Source organism: Pteropus medius, unplaced genomic scaffold, assembly GCF_902729225.1.
Source record: "Pteropus medius unplaced genomic scaffold, Ma_sr-lr_union100, whole genome shotgun sequence".
NCBI classification, from domain to species: Eukaryota; Metazoa; Chordata; class Mammalia; order Chiroptera; family Pteropodidae; genus Pteropus; species Pteropus medius.
This window is the reverse complement of record NW_024342470.1, coordinates 2,297,143-2,318,586: the sequence shown is the minus strand read 5'-3', so window position 1 is coordinate 2,318,586 and position 21,444 is coordinate 2,297,143. Positions and strand designations below refer to the sequence as shown.

The following is a 21,444-nucleotide window of genomic DNA, read 5'->3' as shown; positions in this document are numbered from 1 at the left end:
CTTCTTCACGATCTAAGGACTGTCTCTTGAATGCTCACCTCTGCTATTCCCTTTACACATCAATCCTCAGATTAGATGTATGATCATGCATATGTGAATAAGAAAGACTAACCACTTGGGACCCTTCCTCCTTTTTTATCTCCTTCCTTCCTTTCTTCCTTCTTTCCTTTCTTTTTCTTTCATTTTTTTCTTCTCTTTTTCTTTCTTTTTCTTTTCATTTTTTTCTTTTTCTCTTTTATCAATAAAAAATTATATTTAAAAAACATAATGTCGCTATCCTAGCTCAGTAGTTATTAGGATTTTTGTATATTCCATTTGGGCTTTGCTTTTTATTAATTTAATTGTGTCTGTAGAGTATGGGTCCATATCTGTCTGATTATAGCTACATTCTAGCTAGCACAGTGCTATCTAGTTGCAGCTCTGCACCTTATTCTCCCAACAAAGGAAACATATAGGAAAGCAAGTAAGAGTGACTTTTTCTAAATAATCTTGACTTGGTCTTATTTATCCTTTTTAATTCATGTACTTTAATACCTTATACTTAGTAACAAATTCCTTATGATCTAACAGTGTGCCTCAACACTGTAGATGATAACTCATGGTTCGTAACATAGGCATACCTAACATATTTGTAATTGGGAATGGAAAAGAACCTAGTTTTCCTAAGTAGTAAACTATCTTTTATTTATTATAAGTTCTTTTTAAAAACTAACATAAAAGAGCTAATGTATATTGCTAAGTTCTTTATCTCAAGCCACAACATGTTTCCACGTTGTATAATAGTCTTCATAATTATTTTAATCACTATATAACATCTTATATTGTTGGATATTTCAGTTTCTTTATCTTCTATATATAAAATGCAGTCATATTTTCAAGTGTATAATTTATTATTTTTTTGAGATACAATGAGATACAATTCACTAGGGGTCTTTTTTCTACATTTTAGATTATTCTTCAAAGTAGAATTACTAAGACAAAGTTTTTTTCTTGATACACATTAGAAATGCCATTTAAAAAAAAAACTTGGAAGTTTTTGCTTTTTATTTTAAAACTTTAACAGGCCTTTTTAAAAGTACTCTAAAATAACCAATATAAAACATCAAATAAACCCTATGTGTAAGTACTTGGCAGCAGATATTTTTAAATGTGGTAAAGTAAAAACAACATAAAATTGACCATCTTAACGTGTACAGTTAGTACTGTTTAATATATTCACATTGTTGTACAGTCAACCTCAATAAAGCAGTTTTACTCTTAGAAAAGCAGAGTAATTTGGGCAGAATGTAAGGAAAGTGGAAAGAATATGAAAAAATTAATTCATTCTTTAGCAAGAGAAGTTAGAGAATTTTTAAATCTTCAGAATTGGGTAACTAGATTGTCAAAATAAAATATTTAGTTGGGCCATCAGTTTAGCATTCTTTAATTACAAAAGCAACCTCACATGGAAAAATTCCATACGGATTAAAGATATAAATTATAAAAGACTTTAAAAGACTAACAACAATATTAGCAGACTTAGGGCAGTGAGATTGTGATTTTTGTTTCATTCTCAATGTTTATCTCTACTTTTTTTATATCACAATGACTGTATTTTACTTGCTTAATAAAAAACAAATATGTGTATGCCTACAAACCTAATGTGTAGAGTTTTGGAACATCAGCAGTGTATTACCTTTCAATTACAGTGTACTTCTTGGGGAGACTTAGTTTACAGTTTTGTATTAATCATACTATCCATGTGTCCCTGGTTTCTCTTTAGACTTCCAGGTTCATGACCTTAAAATTGGCTTGTATTTGGTGTTATAAGCTCTATCAGGTTCCAGCCTACCAGTAGTCTCTTCGAGTTCACAGAATGACAGCAAACCACATCAAACTACTAGGCCTTCCTGAATGGCTCTTTCCAGCAATACGGACACATGAGCCACACAAGATTGATTTTCTTGACCCATTGCATCCTCTGCAGCTACTTGGCCTCAACTGACTGTATATCATTAAGTATTACTCTGTCGAAAACATGGCTCTTTTATTTATAGCACTTCGTCTGCCCAATTCTCTGCATTTTTATCCACAGAACTTTAAATTAGAATTTGCTTTAAATTGTGAGTTTGTTCCTGTTGAATTTCATGACATCCGACAAGTGAAAGCCAGTTTTAAAAAGCTGATGAGAGCTTGTGTCCCAAGCACCATTCCTACTGACTCAGAAGTGACCTTCTTGAAAGCCCTGGGAGACTCTGAATGGTTTCCACAGGTAATGTCTAGAGCAACTTATCTCTGAAATCCAAGGGTATACAGAATTGGTCATTTAGAAAAAACACAATGCATTCTCCAACTACCTGACCATCTGCCCTTCATTGGGTGTCCTCTATAAAGGCGTTTTGGTTCCAGGAAACTATATGATATGAGAGAGGACGGGGGAGAATTCTCCATCCCTGGGTTATTTCTCTGTAAGTGAAAAGTGTAGGATGCTAAGCAGGAGATTATTATTTTTAGAAGGAAACTTTTTGATACACAATAAATGTGTGTGTGTGTGTGTGTGTGTGTGTGTGTGTGTGTGTGTGTGTGTGTGTGTGTAAGGCTCCTGCTCTGTTGTCAGCAGAGTGAGGATCCAGGACAGATGTGATTTGTAGATGACTCCAAAAGCCTTTCTCTCTTACTTTCTCACCTTGCATTTGTATCTGCCTGTTCCATGTCTCTAGACTTTAAATTAACCCCCAAAACAGCTCCCAAAGGCACATTGAATGCCCTGGAATCCTACTTAAGGTTTAGGAAAAACCTCGTATCCTTCCTTCAGCTAAGTCAAGCTTGGGATGTTTTTAATTGAACTCTTACTGAGAAATTAAGAAGAAATAAGTATGCCAATACACATAACCCACATGTCTTCCATCCCACAAGAAGAAAGGTATTTATGACATGCATGTTTTAGACACTGATGCAGACCTTTAGCTAAGAGCATCTCTGCAATATAGCCTTCAGCCTTGTCTTTAGGTCCCTGATACTATGTCCATTCTTCCTCCATCCCCTAGAGGAGCTTCCAGCCCCTCTGTCCCTGCCCCTATCCAGCTCCAAGCCTCCTGCCTCCCTTGAGGAGGAAAAGGGTTGTTTTATATAGTATATTGGACTAAAGGCAAAAAAAAAAGCCAGAAAATTATGTGAGTACCCAAAGCAGTGACTATTCTTAAGATACTTAAACCATATAAAAACAACCCACATATACAATTAGCTATAAATCTATATCAGGATATATTAATTACTATTAAGACCATTTAGGATTCTTTGAGTACCCATGAAAGGAGCTGATCAATACTCCCTTCAGTTCCTAAGCTGTGTGTCCCAGCCCCAAAATGTCCCCACCACACAGCCTATCTTTACTTTTGGTAAATTCTGTGTCTGCTCCTTATTCCAAAGTAGATCCATACCAGAAGTTAATGACTAAAAACAGTAGAAAACAGTACCCTGCTTGGGATATTGGCATTTTAACTCGAGCAAATGCTAAGCACAAGAAAATTCAAGTCTCGTAATAGCTGTCTTATAGAAACAGTGAGTTGAGGAGCTTCCTGTTGCTGGAGAGGACATGTGCCTTGTTCCTGTGTTTAAAATAGCCTAGCTCTGTTTAAAATAAGGGGTGTTTTGTTTTGTTTCTTTTTGTTTCATTTCGTTTTAGTGCAAGGTTGGATTTATTCTATAAATTATGACAAGTGATACTTAAAATATTTTTTAAAACTAGAATGTTGCACATTTGGTTTTGAAATCTGTATGATCTGCTCGTACCCTAATTGTTCATTAGGGACTATGAGCAAATTGGCTTGGCTTTAAAAGCTGAGCACAAATACAAGTTTTCTTTCCATTTAATACACAGTACAGACAAATAAGTGTCTTTTTTTTTTTTAAAGATATAACTCATTTATCATAAAAGTCATCATTTTAAAGTATATAGTTCAGTGCTTTTTAGTATATTCACTAAGTTGTGCAACCATCCCAATTTAATTCCAGAAAAATTAAGAGTATCTGAAACAGAACTTACTCCGCCATCACAGAAAAACAAATTTTAAGGCCAATAACTATGTTGAGAGTGTTACTTAGAACCTCTCTCACTTTCCCTTCTCTTCCACTCTACAGAATTATAGCTCTTCTAGGAAACCATTTAAGATCAATTATTATCATTATCTATCCCTAGAACACATTGTTTTAAAATGTGCCTACTATTAAAACTATGTCATTGTTTAATCTTGATTTTGACAACTTTTAAGTATTTAAAACTTTTGTGTTTCTTTTGTCCAGATATTTCATCCCTAACTTGTCTGAGGCTGATAGCCAGTCTCTCTATCCTTGGTACACAGAAAGTACCTGGTCTAATTATGACCTCTTTTCCTGTCTCTTAGCTTCACAGGGTAATGCAGCTAGCTGTGGTTGTATCAGAAGTACTTGAGAACGGTTCCTCCGTTTTGGTCTGTTTGGAAGAAGGCTGGGACATCACTGCACAAGTAAATTTACACATATTTTCAGATATTTAATTTTTTATTGGCATGAATTTATATTTCAGTTCATTTGATTTTAAATTCTGCAGATGAATCTTTTGTATAATGACCAGTACGTATAGATAGAAAAAGTCCTGTGTTAAGCAGTACAGGCTGTCTATCAGAAAGCTCTGTGCCGTGAGCTTTCAGGCCCATGTGTAGCCTAGAGCTCTGGCTTGGAGCCTCAGGTTCCCACACCACAGATGCACCACGCGAGCATACAAGTGGACTCTTGACTAGCAGTGTAGCAAATGAACCATCCTTCTCAGGTTTTGTCAGTTCTTTCCCTGGTTCTCTATAAGTCCCTCCTTTACTCACTCCAGAGTGAAAAGGAAAAATATGGATATAAACTACAGTAAGACATTAATCTATACCTGCCAAAAAAGTAGCTATAGGTTTGAGCTGATTTTCCAGCCCCATTAATTAACCTAAGAGAAAGCAACAGTCAGCAAACTGGCCAGGTAAGCATTAAAATCTGAATTTCCTGAAAGAAAACATGTAGCCAAAATGAATCTGACTTATAGTTTTTACTGGAAAGTTTGTGGAATTAATTTGATTGACTGTCCTGGAGCAGTTAATGAACTGCTGTCCAGGTAACTTTGCCTGTGATTTAGCTATCATCAAAAGGAAGTGCTTTGTCTTAACAAAAGAATTTTTTTCAGAACTGAACATAATGAAGTATCCATCCTGTTTGTGCCCTAGGTGACATCTCTGGTTCAGTTACTCAGTGATCCCTTTTATAGGACACTTGAAGGCTTCCGGATGTTGGTCGAAAAAGAATGGCTCTCTTTTGGTCATAAATTCAGTCATCGGAGCAGCTTGACCCTCAATTGTCAGGGTAGTGGTTTTACTCCAGTCTTCCTACAATTCTTAGACTGTGTACACCAGGTAAGTAGAGCATCTTAACTTGACTTAATATGAAGGAAAGGAAAGGACTAGCATGTATGAAGCATTGCAGTACTGTGCCAGGTACCTTCATGTTATAATAACTCTGGCGAAGTTAGCCGTTAGACTTGCTGAAATCTCAGCTGTAGACTCCTGGGAATAGAGAAGAAAAAAAACTAGTTGGCTTTTTGAACTAGGACAGCTGAGCTGGCTGTTGGACTGGCCCCCAAGTGAAGTGGCCAGCACTCTAAATTATCATCTCCCAAGAAGAGGAGCAAACTTGGGCTTGTTCTCCAAGAAGGTTTGACCTCAAGTAGACCAGAGAAGATCTCTAGGTAATGGCAGAGCTGGAAATCCAGCATGTGGTCTTCCCCACTTGGGAGGACCCTAGCTTGTGCCTGGGAATATAGGAAGTAGAACCTAACCCCTCGAGAAAGAATCAGAGCTCAACCAGGCAAGCCTATGAAATTGGGAACACTGGCTCAGTTCTACTGGGTGAGCAAATCAAGGCTCAGCAAGAAACCAGACAGAAACCCAGGTGTATAATCCAGGCAAACCCAGTGGAAGGTGGGTGAGGGAGATGTGAATGCTCTAGTCTCCCTCCCACCTTCATCTCAGGCACATCAGATAAAACTTCCTCTTGGGCTGCTGGTCAGGATTGGGCTTGAGAATTAGATGGCACTGAAGCCGCACGTTAAAGGCATTGGCGCTGGTGGCTAAACTGGCCTGGGGAAAGCAGCGTTGAAATTTCCAGCTTTGTTTCATCTGCATCACAACAGTGAATGGGTTCTGGCATGTCAGATATATTTGTCAGAACAGTGAGCCTCTTTGGAGTACGTTGGTCTCAACTATGTATTAGAAGGGAGGGTGAGAATGTTTTTAGGAACCAGAATGGGAATTAAGTCTTCTGTAGAAGCCAAGTTGGTGTATGGTTGTGTTTGGTTTGGTTTTTTATTCCATTAATTACTTAATCAACTTTTTAATTCACTACTAATTTTTAAAAATTATTTAAAGTGTATAATTCAGTAGTTTTTAGTATATTCAGAGTTGTGTAATTACCACAATCCATTTTAGAATATTTTATCATTGGCAGTGACTTTCCATCCCCACCCCTCACCCACCACATTCACACACACTGGTAGTTATGTTTTCGATAGCTCTAATCAGCTTCTTAAAGAAAAAATCTATTGATTCTACCTGAGCAGCATCTGGAGAAGCTGATCACAAGGTCGAGATTATACTTTCAAACTCTGCAGCAAATGGAATACAGCAGGTCCTCAAATAACATCATTTTATTCAATGTTGTTTCATTATAATGTCGACAAGGAAAAAAGTCAATTCCAAGCTGGGGCCACTGTCTGTGTGAAGTTTTCACGTTCTCCCCACATCTGCGTGGCTTTTCTCCAGGTACTCTGGTTTCTTCCCACATCCAAAAGATGTGCACGTCAAGTGAATTGGCGTGTCTACATCGTCCCAGTCTGAGTAAGTGTGGGTGTGGCCGAGTGGCCCTTCAGTGAAGGCATCCTGTCCAGGGTGGGTGCCCGCCTTGCTCCCTGAGCATTGGGATGGGCTCCAGCCACCCGTGGCCCTGAACTGGAATAAGGAGATTAGAAAAGAATTCTCTTACTTGTTTTTATTAGTCTTTCTTAAATGTATGTATAGCTCACATTTATTTCAATGTTTAATATTAGAAGTGTTTTGGGTCTTTATTTAGAAGTTTAGTGATGTTTTTATGACTAGAAATGTGCCATAGAAACTTCTGTTTATATCAGTTAAACTATGGTAAAATCAGTTTCATTATATGTCTTTTCACTTAAAGTCAGTTTCCAAGAACCTATTGACAATGTTAAGTATTACTGTATTTTTTTCTGCTTGAATGTTAGCTTTTTTATTCATATTCCTTTTGGAAAATAGATAATGGAGAAGTTTTGAGACTATTGTCTCTGAAATGGAAAGCTTAATTGACACCAAAGGAGAAGAGCAGGCATCTTTTCTCACTTCTAAATAGGTGAAAGCATATGAATTCTTCATGAAAGTGCTTCTTACTATCTTTCTTACTGTCTTATTGTGCTTACCAAATGCACTAGATTATGTCTGCCTCCATGCCTGTGTACCACTACTACTAACAATCATCACTAATATTTTCTGACTGCTCGCTATGAGCTGGGCACTGTTCTCAGCACTGTATTTTATTTCATGATCCTAAGTGATCTTTGAATCTTTTCGTGATCCCCTCATTTGTATTTCTAACGAACCATGCACAGACTTCTTTGGTAGCATCTGTAACACTAGGATATATTTCTATATGTCTTTTGCCTTCTACTTAAACTGAGAATTCTTGAGAACAGAGACTATATCATTTTAGCCTTTATATCCCAATATCTAACACAATTATAATTCAGTCTCTGGGATGGAGTAGACCTTGAATAAATATGTATAATGAATGAACCAATGAAAATTTGAATGACCACCTTGATCAGGCTCTCACACCCTTCATCAAGATCATCTAGAATATCCTAAGTAGAATTGTTAGCATAATCTTCTGAAAGCCCAGAAACGATGCTGTTATTCTCTTTGACAAAAATCTTTAGAGCAGACAAACAAAAACTTTCACTGGCTCCACATTTCTTAAAGAATTATTGTTCCTCATATTCATTTTGAATATAATGTCAAAAGTTTTCTTGAAGTTCTTAAGGCTGCTCACTGGAGGCCAATGTTCTGTTTCAGCAAGTACACACAACCAATTTTTAACCACTGCATTGAGATAATATCACTGTTTATTCACTTAAACACTAGATGAAGCAGTTGTCTGTCTTTTAGTGTCTATGGTATATAAAAATGCATGTCTTTATTAAGATCATCATCCTTATAATGCAGTGTTCACACTTATAGGTCATGCAGGAACAGAGACTAAATGAGGGAACATCAGTGTCACGTTCCCCACCTAAATCTGACTCTGAGGCATAAATTCATTGAGAGGAATGGCAGGTAGAATCACTCATGTAAACTTTTTAAAATAAGAATTAAACTGAACCAATGTCGACATTTTTTTTTAAATAAGAATTAAATGGAGAATAGGCTGTTAGTGTAACAACCTTCTTTACTAAGCCTTTTAAGATAACATCCATGGGCATATAGAAATGTCTGTATTTTCAGTTTTATATATTTTTATCCTAAAATAAACTTAAGAATTTTTTAAATTTCTGCTGAGATAAAAGTTTGTAACTGTTCCTTTTTTATTTATCATATTGAAGGAACATCCTAAGATTTCACAAAGTAAAGCAGAGTTTAAAATAAATAAGTTTGCTGCCTCTGCAAATAAGGGGTTAAGACTCTAAAGACAACTTCTCCCACAGAAAACAATTATAAAACCTAGACATGGGGAAAAGATACTTTTCAACAAATGGTATTGTAGTAACTGGATATTTATTTGAAAAGTATCAACCTTGACCCTTATATCATTCATGAAAATCTATTTAAAATCGATCATAGACCTAAATGGCTAAAGGAAGTTCTTCAAACAGAAAGTAAATGATAAAAGAAGGAACCTTGGAATGTCAGAAAGGAAAAAAGAACTGAAAGTACAATATGGGTAAATACATTAGACTTCTCTTGAATTTTCTAAAGTATGTTTGATGGTTGAAGCAAAAATTGTAGCATTGTTTGCTGTAGTTCTCAATATCTGTAGAGGAAATGGGGGAATGGAAATAGAAATTAGGTTTCTACGCTTCACCAAAACTAGTAAAATGTTAACACCAGTGAACTGTGATAAGATACAGAATGTAATACCTGGAACAGCCACTACAAAAGCTATATAAAGAGATATACTCAAAAACACTATAGATCAATCAAAATGGAATTCTAAAAAGTATTCAAGTAATCCACACAAGGCAGGAAAAAGAAAACAAAGGAAAAAATAGAACAGACTGAAGACAAAAAGTAAAATGACAGACTTATGCCCTAACATAGCAATAATTACATTAAATGGAAGTGGTCTAAATATATCATGACCTAACAATATACTATTTATAAGAAACTCACCTCAGATATAAAAGTATTGTTTATAGAAGTTTATAATAACCAAAAACTGGAGGTAGGGAAGGACAAAATGCCCTACAATAGCTGAATGGCTAAACAAACTGTGGTATATCCATACCGTGGAATACTAATCAACAATAAAAAGGAACGACTGTGATACCTACAACGACTTGAATGGATCTCAAGAACATTATGCTGAGTGAAAAAAAAAGGCGATCTGAAATGATCGCACACTATACGATTCCACTTATATAACATTCTCGAAATGACAAAAATAGGAAATAGAGAACAAATTATTGGTTTCCAGGGTTTAGAGACAGTGGGGCGGGGGAGGGAATGGATATGATTATAAAAGGGTAGCATGAAAAACAAATCTCCATCAACTGGTGAACAGATGAACAAATTCTGGCATATGAAATAGTAATATTCACAACAACATGGATAAATCTTAAAATCATGATAACTGTGGGAAAAGACAGATAAAAAGGGCTGCACACTATATGATTTCATTTACATGAAATTCTACAAAAGGTATACAATTACAGAAAACAGATCAGTGGTTGCCTGGAACTAGCGGTCAGGAAAAGAGATCAACTGCAGAGGGGCACAGACAAACTTTTTAGGATAGAGAACATTCTATATCCTGATTGTGGTGGTTACACAATAAGGAATTTTTATTATAAATTAGACTTCAATGAACATGAAAAATTATTTTTAATTAGTAAGTCCAACATCTCAGTAAACTGGAGTTTCAGAAAAAGAAAACAGCAGCTATCTAGTTTCTGCAGAGAAAATTATGTCAGTGTGGTGCCCAGAGAGTACTTATAAGCCTGGCTGCCTGCTTTCTGGAAGCAGAGCAGGAAATGGATCCAGGGAAATCCCAATTAAGTGTGCAGATTTTTACTTTTTCCATGCTTTTTTTAGTCTCAAGCCCTATCATTAACCCAGTTATGTCTGGTGTTCCCAAGCCCAGACTTTTTCAAGTTTCAATTTTCCAGAGAACAAACCTAATCTCTTGCTTACAGTCACATGACTACATGGGGCAGGAAAGGACCTGGAGGTACCCCAACTGCCTCTATGGACATGACCAGTCCTCATTCTTAGTTCTCATTTCACCTCTATGTATGTTACTCAGCACTTGGGCCTCTGAGTCCTGAGCTTTCTGGGTTTACAGGGCAAGCTGTTACCTTCTCAAATCATTTTTATCCTACAGGTGTCCCAGTGTAGCTTCTCGTTTTCTATCACATAACTGCAAGTCTTCATTCTATTTTCCATCTTTCAAAAATTTACTGAATTTTCTTGGCCTACTACTATCTCCCTGCCTTTTCTCTCTACCTCCTTTTGGGCTTTTTATCTTTTAAATTTTACTTGTCTTTAATTGAAGGAGAGTTACAGAGGACTGAATTTGTATGGCTGGATTTGACTTAAGTTAATGCACTGTTAAATGTGTTCAATATCCATGTTCAACTTGCAGAATTCTGCATACCTAAACATTAGAGTCAGCAAAAGAATCCACTCACAGTCAATAAGAGATGGAGGTTCTCATATAAGATATATTGTCCTCACAGATGAGAACATCACTGTATCTCAAGTATTATAATAATTACTTGGAATGTATGCTTATATTTTATTGTTGGTGGTGGGTTGGGGTGGGCGAGAGTGGGAGTAGTCTAGAATATTGGAAAGTCACCTGAATTCCATGAGTACCTCTTAAAGGTATGAACAAAGCATTTATACATAAACTAAAATTAAGTACTAAATTACATTCTTGTTATCTTTTAGCATTTATTGTAGTTTATTCTAAAGATAACAGGAATGTACTGCATTGTGTTAAGTTATATAAAGCAACTTAGGGTATGTGTTTAATTTCTGGTTACTTTTGAGTAAAAACTTAAAATTCAAATGTGCTATATAAACCAATTCTGAAATTGAAAACAAGTTGGCAAACTATAGAAAATAATATTGTTCAGGGTCTAAAGACTCCTTCAGTTTAATTTCAAATTTGGTTGTACTATGGTAATATTTTTTAATTAAAATATAAAATTTTAAAAATTTGTCTGAACCCTCGTTTGACTTAGTACCTCATACACAATAACCTGAGTGCAGACAAGTCATGGCAAAGCAAGCATATGACTTTAATTGCAGTATTTCAAAGATGCATGGCTATGATAGGTATCAGCTTTGGTGAAGCAAATTATTTTGTGCTGAAAAGGGATTGTTTATTCATTCAAAAACAGGAGACTATAGAAGACTATAGTTAACAAATAGTGCTACTGACTTGCTCACTTAATTATAAGGTAGTGTTTCATCATCTCCTACATACTGGTTTTAGGCATTAGAAAATGCCTTCTTTGAATACCTTTCAAGTGAATACTAGTGCTTTACATGACTCTGACTTTTGCCAGACCATTTGAATTAGTGTTGTCCTTTCCCAGGGGCACAAAACAGAGCCAAGCCCAACAACATTTAAAAAAATAAGTACAAAATTACACAGCAGCAGGCGAAACTTTCCTGGGTGGAATGTGTTTTCTGCTTATTAACCATTTCTGACATGCCGAATGCCAAAAGGCAGCCGTGGAAATGTGCCTAGACTTGTCCTTTAGCACTAATAAGAGTTACAAAGAAAACAGATGAAGCACTGATCTTAAATTAGAACTGCCTCATCATATAAAAAGCCATTGTTTACGCCAGTATATCCAGGTGTCAGATGAATTATAAATGCTAGATCACTGTTTCATAATAGCAACATCTGGCAGATTTTTTTTGTTGCTTCTAAAAGAAATTGGCTTAGTTCAAATGATATCATTACAGGCTGCTTCCTTTTCTTAAAATAGTTGAACCAAATTCAAAAGGAAAATACATCCAAAATACAAAAATGAAATTTTTACCTAAAATTTATTTTTAAAATATAATACCAAGGGGAAAAATATGTATAATATGAATGAAAATATGAAGTATAAGAAAGCAGTTCCTTTATTTCAGCATTAAAGTAAATCTTTGAGGACATTTTAGAGCTTTTCATTATTTCCTGCTTTGAGAAAAACAACAGTTAAAACTTTGCCTTTGAAGTTTATTCAAATTGTAAATTGACCACTCTGTTCTGGCTTTGTGATATATTCTACTCACAGTTACAGTATGCCAGCACAATGCTAGGGCCTATTCCAAAGAGAAAAGCTACTTTACCTCTTGAAGATCTGAGCTTCCTTGTGAGCACACGTGTGAGAAGCCAAGCTGCCCTTACACAGGTTGGTTACTCCAAAATGTGCCCACTAATACTGGCAAAAAGCTGCAGTTAATGGATTTATGGTATACTCAAGAATTTCTGGTGTCTGCCAGAAAACTGGCAAAAAATGACATAATCCAAGCTGCTTTATAACAAAAGCAATTTTATATTAATATTTGAGCCATAAAATCTAAGTTTGCATATCAGTCTCATTTACTAATTTTCGACCTTTAACAAATTATTTAACCTCTCTGTGCTTCAGCATATATATATATATATATCTGGAAAGATTAAAAATCTTATGTAAAGTGATCAGCACAGTACAAGGTACATAATTAATGCTTTTTTAAACTTAATCTGTGAAATAACAAACTAATATTAGCTGCTTATTCTTCTAAGGTGTGTCTAACCATACCCACAGTTTCTCAGATGTTGATACCATTTTATATAGGGTCTCTTGTAGCTTAATATTTGTAATTCTTGAAAGGAAATTCAATTTTAACTTATTATATTTTATTCCCAAAATGTTGATTTTTCCTAAGATTTGAGTCATAGCTTATTTTTATGGGCCTATAAATTTTACAAAGTACTTAATGGCACATGGGCAAAAACTAAGACTCTAAATTTATGGTTCTCCAAATTCCATTTCAGATTCTCTCCTTATAAATAAGTGAAATTGGCAGGTTTCACTCTATAATGGAAAACAAAACTAAAATGCCTCACACAGCTTAGTATTTTAAATTTACATATTTTTTATCTTCATCAAGATAAATACAAAACTATTTTGAACAGCAGAATCCAGATGATGCCTAAGAGAGGCTTAAAGCTCTGTTTATCAGCATATTTCAGAAAGTGCTCATATAGAATTAATTTATTGGCTGAGATGCCTATCATTCCCAATGCTTCATAAATAATAAGGCTAAATTTATTTGAAGCAGACTTGCCTTTAGACCTCCAAAATCTTGTGGCCAGCCATAAAGAAAATTGATAAAACCAAAAGCTGTTCTGTGAAAAGGTCAATAAAATTGATAACCCTCTAGCCAGATTCATCAAAGAAAGGACACAAATTATCAATATTAGAAATGACAAAGATGACATCACTACAGGTTCTACAAGTATTCAAAGGACCATAAGGGAATATTATAAACAGCTTTGTGCCAATAAAATCAACAATTTAAGTGAAATTGACAAATTCCTTGAAAGACATAAACTACCACACTCACTCGAGAAGAAATACATAACTTGAATAGGCCAATGTGTATAAAGGAAATTGAAATTGCAGTTAAAACCTTTCCATGCTGAAAACTTCAGGCCCAGGTGGTTTCACTGGTAAATTCTACCAAGTATTTAAGGAAGAAATAATAGCAATTCTCCAAAAACTCATCCAGAAAATTAAAGCAAAGGGACTACTTCTCAACTCAATCTGTGAAGCCAGCATTACCTGGCCTGACCAAGACAGTGAGAGAAAACTGTATACCAGTACCTCTAATGATCATAGATTCATATTTTCTAAAGGAATTTTTAGCAAATCCCATATAAATAAATATATTTAAAAGATGCATAGCATGGTCAAGTGGAATTTATCCCAGGAATTCATGGTTGCCTTCACATTTGAAATCATCAGTGTAATTCACCATATTAAAAAACTAAAAAAGAAGAACCATGTGATCATAGCAATAGATACAGAAAAAGCTTTTGACAAAATATAACATTCATTCCTTGTAAAAATTCTAAGGATACCAGGAAAAGAAGGAAACTTCCTTCAAACTATAGATAGTATCGGTTTTAAAAACCTGCAGCTAACATCATACTTAATAGTGAAAGACTGACTGCTCTAGCCGTATGATCAGGAGCAAGACAAGGATGTCTGCTTCACTGCTTCTACTCACTATACTACTGAAGGTCCTAGCCATGCAGTAAGGCAAGAAAATAGTAAAAGTATCCACGTTAGAAAGGAAGAAGCAAAACTATCTTTTTCACAAACAACATGATTATATATGGAATCTACAAAAAAACTAACCCTCAGAATATTAAAAGTTTAAAAATCACCATTTACGATAGTACTTTTAAAAAATGAAAGAAATCTAACAAAATATGTTAAACACCTAGACACTGAAAAACTACAATACATTATTGAGAGAAATTAAAGATTTAAATAAATCAAGAGATACCTCTTGTTCATGAGTCAGAAGACTTAATATTATTAAAATGTTACTCTCCCCAAACTGACCTAACGATTCAATGTAATCACGATCAAATTGCTAGAAGACTATTTTATAGAAATTGGCACGCTAATTCTAAAATCCATATGGAAATGCAAAGGATCTAGAATATCCAAAACATCTTTGAAAAAGAACAAAATTAGAGGACTAACACTATCTGATTTCAAGACATTATAAAGCTGTAGTATTTATCAAGTATTTATTGTAATCAAGACAGTGTGACAATTGGTATGAAAGTAGACAAACAGATCAATGGAATAGGATATATAGAGCATCCAGAAATAGTCCCACACGTATGATATGTGGAAAATTGATTTTTTATGAAGATGCAAAAGCAGTTAGTAGAGGAAAGGATAGTCTTTTTAACAAATGGTGGCAGACAGCTGGATTTCTGGATACAAAAAAAAATCTATTCCTAGCACCAATATAAAAATTAATTCAAAAGAGACCTAATAATAAGACCTAATACTATAAAACTTTTAGAAGAAAACAGGAAGAAATCTTTATGACCTTGGGTTAAGCAAAGATATCTTAGATTCAACACCAAAAGCATGGTCCATAAAAGAACAGATTGATAAATTAGACTTTTTCAGAAAACTTCTTCAAAAACCACTGTTAAGAAGAATGAAAAGAAGAAGAGTGGGAGAAAATATTTGCAAATTATAAATTTAGCCATAAAGGACTTATATCCAGAATAAATAAAGAATTCTCAAAAGTTAACAAGAAAACAGTTATATGGGCAAAACATTTATACTGACTTTTCGCCAAAGGTATACAGATGACAGATAAGCACATGAAAAGGTGCTTGATGTCATTCATCATTACTAAATGCAAATTAAAATCACAGTGAGCTACCACTACATACCTATTTTAAAGGCTAGAAATTTTAAACTGACTACCCCAAGAGTTGACAAGAATGTGGAAAAACTGGAACTCTCTAGTACAGCTGGTGGGAATATAAAATTATTCAACCATTTGGGAAAACAGTTTGGCCGTTTCTTAAAAAGTTAAACATACCTACCTACCATATAATTCAGCATTCCATTTCTAAGCAGTTACACAAGAGAAATTAAAGCTTATGCTCTCTACAAAGACTTGTACATAACTGTTTGTAGCAGCTGTATGTGTAATAACCAAAAATCTAGAAGCAACCCAATGTCTGTCCACAGGTGAGTGAATAAACAAATTGTGTTATATCCATACAGTGGAATACTACTTAGCTATAAAAAGGAATTAACTACTGATAACAACATGGATGTATCTCAAATAATTATGCTTGGTGAAAGAAGGCAGGCAAAAAAAAGTACATACTTAGGATTCTATTTGTCTAAAGTTTTAGTAAATGCAAATTAAGCAGTAATGACAAAGCAAATCAGTGGTTGCTTAAGGAGAAGGATGCGGGAGGAGGCAAAAAAGACCACAAGGAGACTTTTGGGAGTTACGGATGGTATGTTCATTGTCTTGATTGTGCTGTTGTTTTCACAGGTGTATAGATATGTAAAAACTTATCAAATTGTACACTATAAATACATGCAGTTATATATCAGTTATACTTCATCAGAAGGAAAAGGAAGCATGTGGATCGTGCCTTTCAGAGACCACTGTAGTATGGTACTGCAGAAGAGTGTAGGTGTCCCATTGATAAGGACGAAAAGAAGCCAATGAACTGGACAAACTGAGTCCCTAGGAAGTATGACTAAATGGAAAAAGCATAACTTTTCTTTATTCCTGGAAATCTAAACACCATATTTTGTCTTGTGACTGCAATCAGGTCTTCATTTCTTGTTATGGTAGAAAGACATTTCAGAAAAAGTCGTTCCTTGTGTTTCTTAATGTCAGATTCCAAATGTACTATCTAGGTATTAATCAACCTAGGTTGGGGTCAGTCTGATTTTTTTTTTTTCATTGACAAATTCTCATATGCTTGTTGCTTAAACTTTTGCTAAAGAGTTAAAAAAAAATTGCACAGCATCTTTTCTTCCACTTCCAATAGACCTGATAATTAACCCCAGTTTGGGGCAGATTGTATTTCAACCCCAGTTAGCAACTATAGGTGCCATCGTGGCACACAGACGCAACCCACACACGCTCTCAAGCACTCACACCTTGATGCTATCTAAGCACCAATTCCAGTTCAAGCAGGGTGAATGCCAGAGGCCTTGGAGAAGTGTCTAACCTTTCTAACATAATTGCAGAGTTCAGGGTTTGTGGTGAGGCCAGTCACTCAGTACAGTGGGCTATGAAAGCATTTTCCTACGTGTAGAGTTTTGCGTCTAGTCCTAGCATATGATCTCTAAGTTCAACTTAAGGTCATAGTCATTATTTCTATCTTGCTTTACCTCAGAAGTGAGTCTTCAAAATTATATTCCTAAGCATATTAAATATCAGAATAATCCAGGAAAGATACGGTAAGGTAAATGATTTCTGTGGAGAGTAATCATTGAGATAAATGTGTTGTTATTCTAGGCCTTTAATAAAAGTTCTAAAAAGAGTTTTTAGAACCTATTGTGGACTGGCTCAGTGGAAATAGCCCTGAACCCTTCTTCCCCTGAAAATTGTGAGGAGGGACTGACTGGCCAGTGACTTTACCCTACCTGAGCACAATGCATATTTCTCCTCCTTGAGACTCAGATGGTAGGGAATCAAGTTCCATCTTCCTGGGCCTGTCTCCTTCTGACCTACCACCCACAATCTGAGTTATCCCCTCTCTATCCTGTGCACACCGGCCCCTGGGGTGGTGCTGTTGATTCTCAGCCAAGAGCTTGGACTAGAGAGCTTTACTTGGCATTAAAGGACAAGTCATGAGGGGGAAGCACAGGAAACTTTAGGTCTGAACAATGCTTTAGAAAGGAGCCAGGAACACCTGAGAACCAGGCCTAGTGGAGAGCCAAACCCAAGGCCTACGTCTTCTGGTGTACATATGTATGAATAAGGACAAGTGTTTGAAAGAGGATTGTTGTGCTACGGGACGTGGTTGACAGTTGAGCCAAAGACATGGAGGGCTAACAAAGCAAGAAAAGGGAAGCTATTTTTAAAAATTACATTTTCCATTATAGAAATGGAAGAAAGTATTACTACTTATAACCACTTACATGAACTTATTTTTATGCTCAATTATAATGCTGAAAAATAATAACTGTTGATCATTAAATATGTATCAGATTGACATAATGTTTTACTTAATTATAACTATAAACTCTTCAGGTATGCTTAGCCCTTATAATTAGTTGCTCATGTAGCATAATCACAGGAAACCCATATTGTCTAATCCTTTCATTTTCCTTTAAGTATGAGGAAATTCATACTCATTTAAGTATGAGAAAATTCATACTTAATACATATGCGTACAGTTCTAGAAACCTGGACTATGGCACACTGCCTAGCTATTCAGAGCCATGTCACAACTGTCCCATGGAATGTTCTCCTGTGTCCTGTGGAGACTTGATGCCACAGAACGTGCTCAGGTCAGGAAAGCAGCTCCACTGCATGAGGGTCAAACTCTCTCTTAATAAGTCTTCCTAAATTCCATGTTATTTTGTATTACTTATAAGCTAAAGTTGTAGTTAAATTAAAAAGCCAATAAGAAAATGTAGAAGAAAAAAGCCTTTAATCATCACAGAAAACTACGTTTCTAACCAGATGATAAACTGATAAAGTAGCGATATCCAGATTATGACTTTAAATTCCCACTGATCTATTGGGCAAACAACATATCACACACATGCCTCTCACTCAGACTGAGCAAGTATGGGTCCACATTGCCAAATTAAACATGGAGAGGAAAGCTGGCTTTTAGACAGCCTGCCTGTGGTGTTTATTTGAAACAACTTTTAAGTAAGTACGATTATGATTGGAACTTATCTCCAGCAAACAGAATTCTCTAGTCACGAGAGATTGTTTGAACAATATAGAGGTGAGATTGCTAGGTGGATTAGAGAGTGTCACAGGGTCATCGGCCTGCCTTCTGCCAACATGAGATGGCTCCTCAGAGTCTGCATATAGCTTGCCCAACGTATGCTATCGCTCAGTGACCCGTCCAAGCTCTGCCTTCCTCTTTCCCTCCCATATCATTCCCTTATCCTATGTCCAGTGACCTCACTGCCTAATTTACTGATGAAAAATTAAGGTTAAAAGATATGAGCTCCTCTCCTTTCCCTTGGCACTTGAAACATATCTTTCTTTTTTATCTAATTCTTCTATCCCTTCTCAGTTCCAAGACTGTTCCCTATTTCTGGGCCTTTAGCCTCGTTCATTCTTGTTTTCCCAGGGCCTTATTCTCTTAGTTATCAGCTCTTTCTCTACAATTTGTTGTCTGTTGGCTCCTTCTGCACAGCCTTCAGACAGGCACACATTTCTTTTGTCCAGAAAACATCTCTTTCTGTCCCCCTAAACGACCTCATTTTTTCACTGCCAAACTTATTTAAGTACAGTTTTTCTTGTTATATTGCACACTATTAAACCACAAGTGCCTGGAAAGCAAACACCGTAACTTAACGTTAATTTATATTTGTCAGGTGCCTACCACAGTATAAGGTAGTGAATGGGGTACAGAGGGGAATGAGGGGCTGTTGGTCAAGGGGTAAAACTTCCAGTTGCATGTGGAATAAGTTCTGGGGATCCAATGTACAGCATGGTAACTAGTTAACAATACTATATTATATACTTGAAAGTTTCTAAGAAGGTAGATCTTAAAAGTTCTCACAAAAGTAATTATGTCAGGTGATAGAAATGCTAGCTGACCCTATTGTGGTAAACTTACACAATGTTATATGTCAGTTGTATCTCAATAAAGTCAGGCAGTGGAGGCGGGGGATGCTTATCTTGCAATGCTGTTACAGAGATTTTTATGAAAACCCCTAGTACGGCATGCTAGGTGCACAGAAAAGCTGGTTCTCTTCCCACCTCCACTCATGGAATGAGTCAGTTGAATGGGTGTGACCAAATGGTCTCCTTCATATTTCGGGTCAGCATTCAGTGGCATGAAATCACTTTTTGTTCGGTTTGATTCTTACTCTTTTCTATGTCTTGTATGTTTCAGGTTCACAACCAGTATCCAACTGAGTTTGAATTCAGTCTCTATTACTTAAAGTTCTTGGCTTTCCACTACGTATCTAATCGCTTTAAAACATTCCTCCTGGATTCAGACTATGAAAGATTAGAGCACGGTACGTATTTGCATGCTCTTGGTCCATCTCTTTTGTTAGTTTTGCATTTTTAATTTAAAACTGTAATAACATAACTAACCCCAAGTGTGGCAAGGCCATTTTAGGGTTTTACCCTGAGCTACAGAAGTAGATTATGAACATGTTCCCCGATTCTGAAATTATTTGCTGTGTGAACTCTTAGGCACTGCAAGTGGTCATTTCTGTAGCACCTTTGAAAAGTTAAATCTGCTTATTAGTTGAATATCTCAAAGTGGTATCACTGTTTCAGAAGTGTTTGACTCCGTTTTTCCACCCCGGGTACAGTCTGGTAGAGAATAGGTGCCTGCCCTTAGAGGCAGTCTGAATAGCAGTGAAGGCCATGGGCTCGGAGCAAACAGACCAGGGTTAAATTCCAGCACTCGCAGTTACCAGCTGAGTACTTTGGACAAGTTAGGTACCTTTCAGTTTCCTCAGTCTCCTCATCTTTAATTTGGAAACAATATTAGCACACGCCCCTTTGAGCCAAAAAAATATATGTACATTTCTTAGCACAATTGTGAGTACATAGTAAGCACTCAGTAAATTTGAGACATCATCATTATTATAATGTTTAAAAACAGTAATAGTTGTACAGAGCAGGTGCTGAAAGTCAATCGGCCCCTATGAAAACATTCCCCAAAGGGATTTTACATTCTTTCTTTGGTTTTAGGGAGAGGAGAAGGGAAAATACTCATGACTGTTTTGTTAAGACAAGCAAAATTCTAAAAATCATCGATTTTCAGAATATTATATGTACCTAAATATTCATAACAAGGACTCTCTTAGTGGCTGAAAATATTTACTAATGTTCTCAGTTTAAAGTGTAAAATCAGAAAGTACTGCTTTCCAGTGCATGCTATTAAATTGTCTAATATGATATTTCATACTTTTGGTAAGTGAGACCATTTTCCAACCTGTTTATACCTCCAGACCTTTGTTGACTCAGAATTGTCATTTTACACATCATAATCAGAAACCCTAATTTCTTAAGTACCTGTGTGTTGATTTTAAACAGAGCTAGTTAACATTGGGCATTGGAGTCACTTGGAGAACTTTTAAGATAACTAATATCTGGGGCCCATCCTCGGAGATTCTGACTTCCTTGGGCCGAGGTGAAACCTAGGCACTGAGATTTTTTTAAAGCCCTTAGTCTTTCTAATATGTGGCCAAGGTTGAGAACTACTGCGCTGGACTCTGCAATTAAAAGGTAGAGAAGAAAACATGAATTAGTCTTGGGAGGGGGACCCCATATTATAGGATCTTGTGCAGCCTGGGGCTTAAGACATTCTTTTTTTGATAAACTGGTAAAATGCTTGTTGATTTTTGACTGAGTCACTTCATCCAAAAGAAAGCAAGACAGCACTGCTAAGAGAGGC

At 35.9% G+C, this 21,444-nt stretch overlaps 1 protein-coding gene across 4 annotated transcripts in view; it reads left to right on the top strand.

Moving 5' to 3' along the window:
* Positions 1-21,444, top strand: part of SBF2 (SET binding factor 2) — a 369,201-nt gene that overhangs the window by 336,103 nt on the left and 11,654 nt on the right. For all 4 annotated transcript variants that reach the window (XM_039863556.1, XM_039863554.1, XM_039863555.1 and 1 more), the window contains 4 exons: positions 2,075-2,251; positions 4,383-4,484; positions 5,220-5,405; positions 19,924-20,050. In XM_039863556.1, the coding sequence (XP_039719490.1) occupies positions 2,075-2,251; positions 4,383-4,484; positions 5,220-5,405; positions 19,924-20,050 (592 nt within the window). The remainder of the gene's footprint in view (positions 1-2,074; positions 2,252-4,382; positions 4,485-5,219; positions 5,406-19,923; positions 20,051-21,444) is intronic.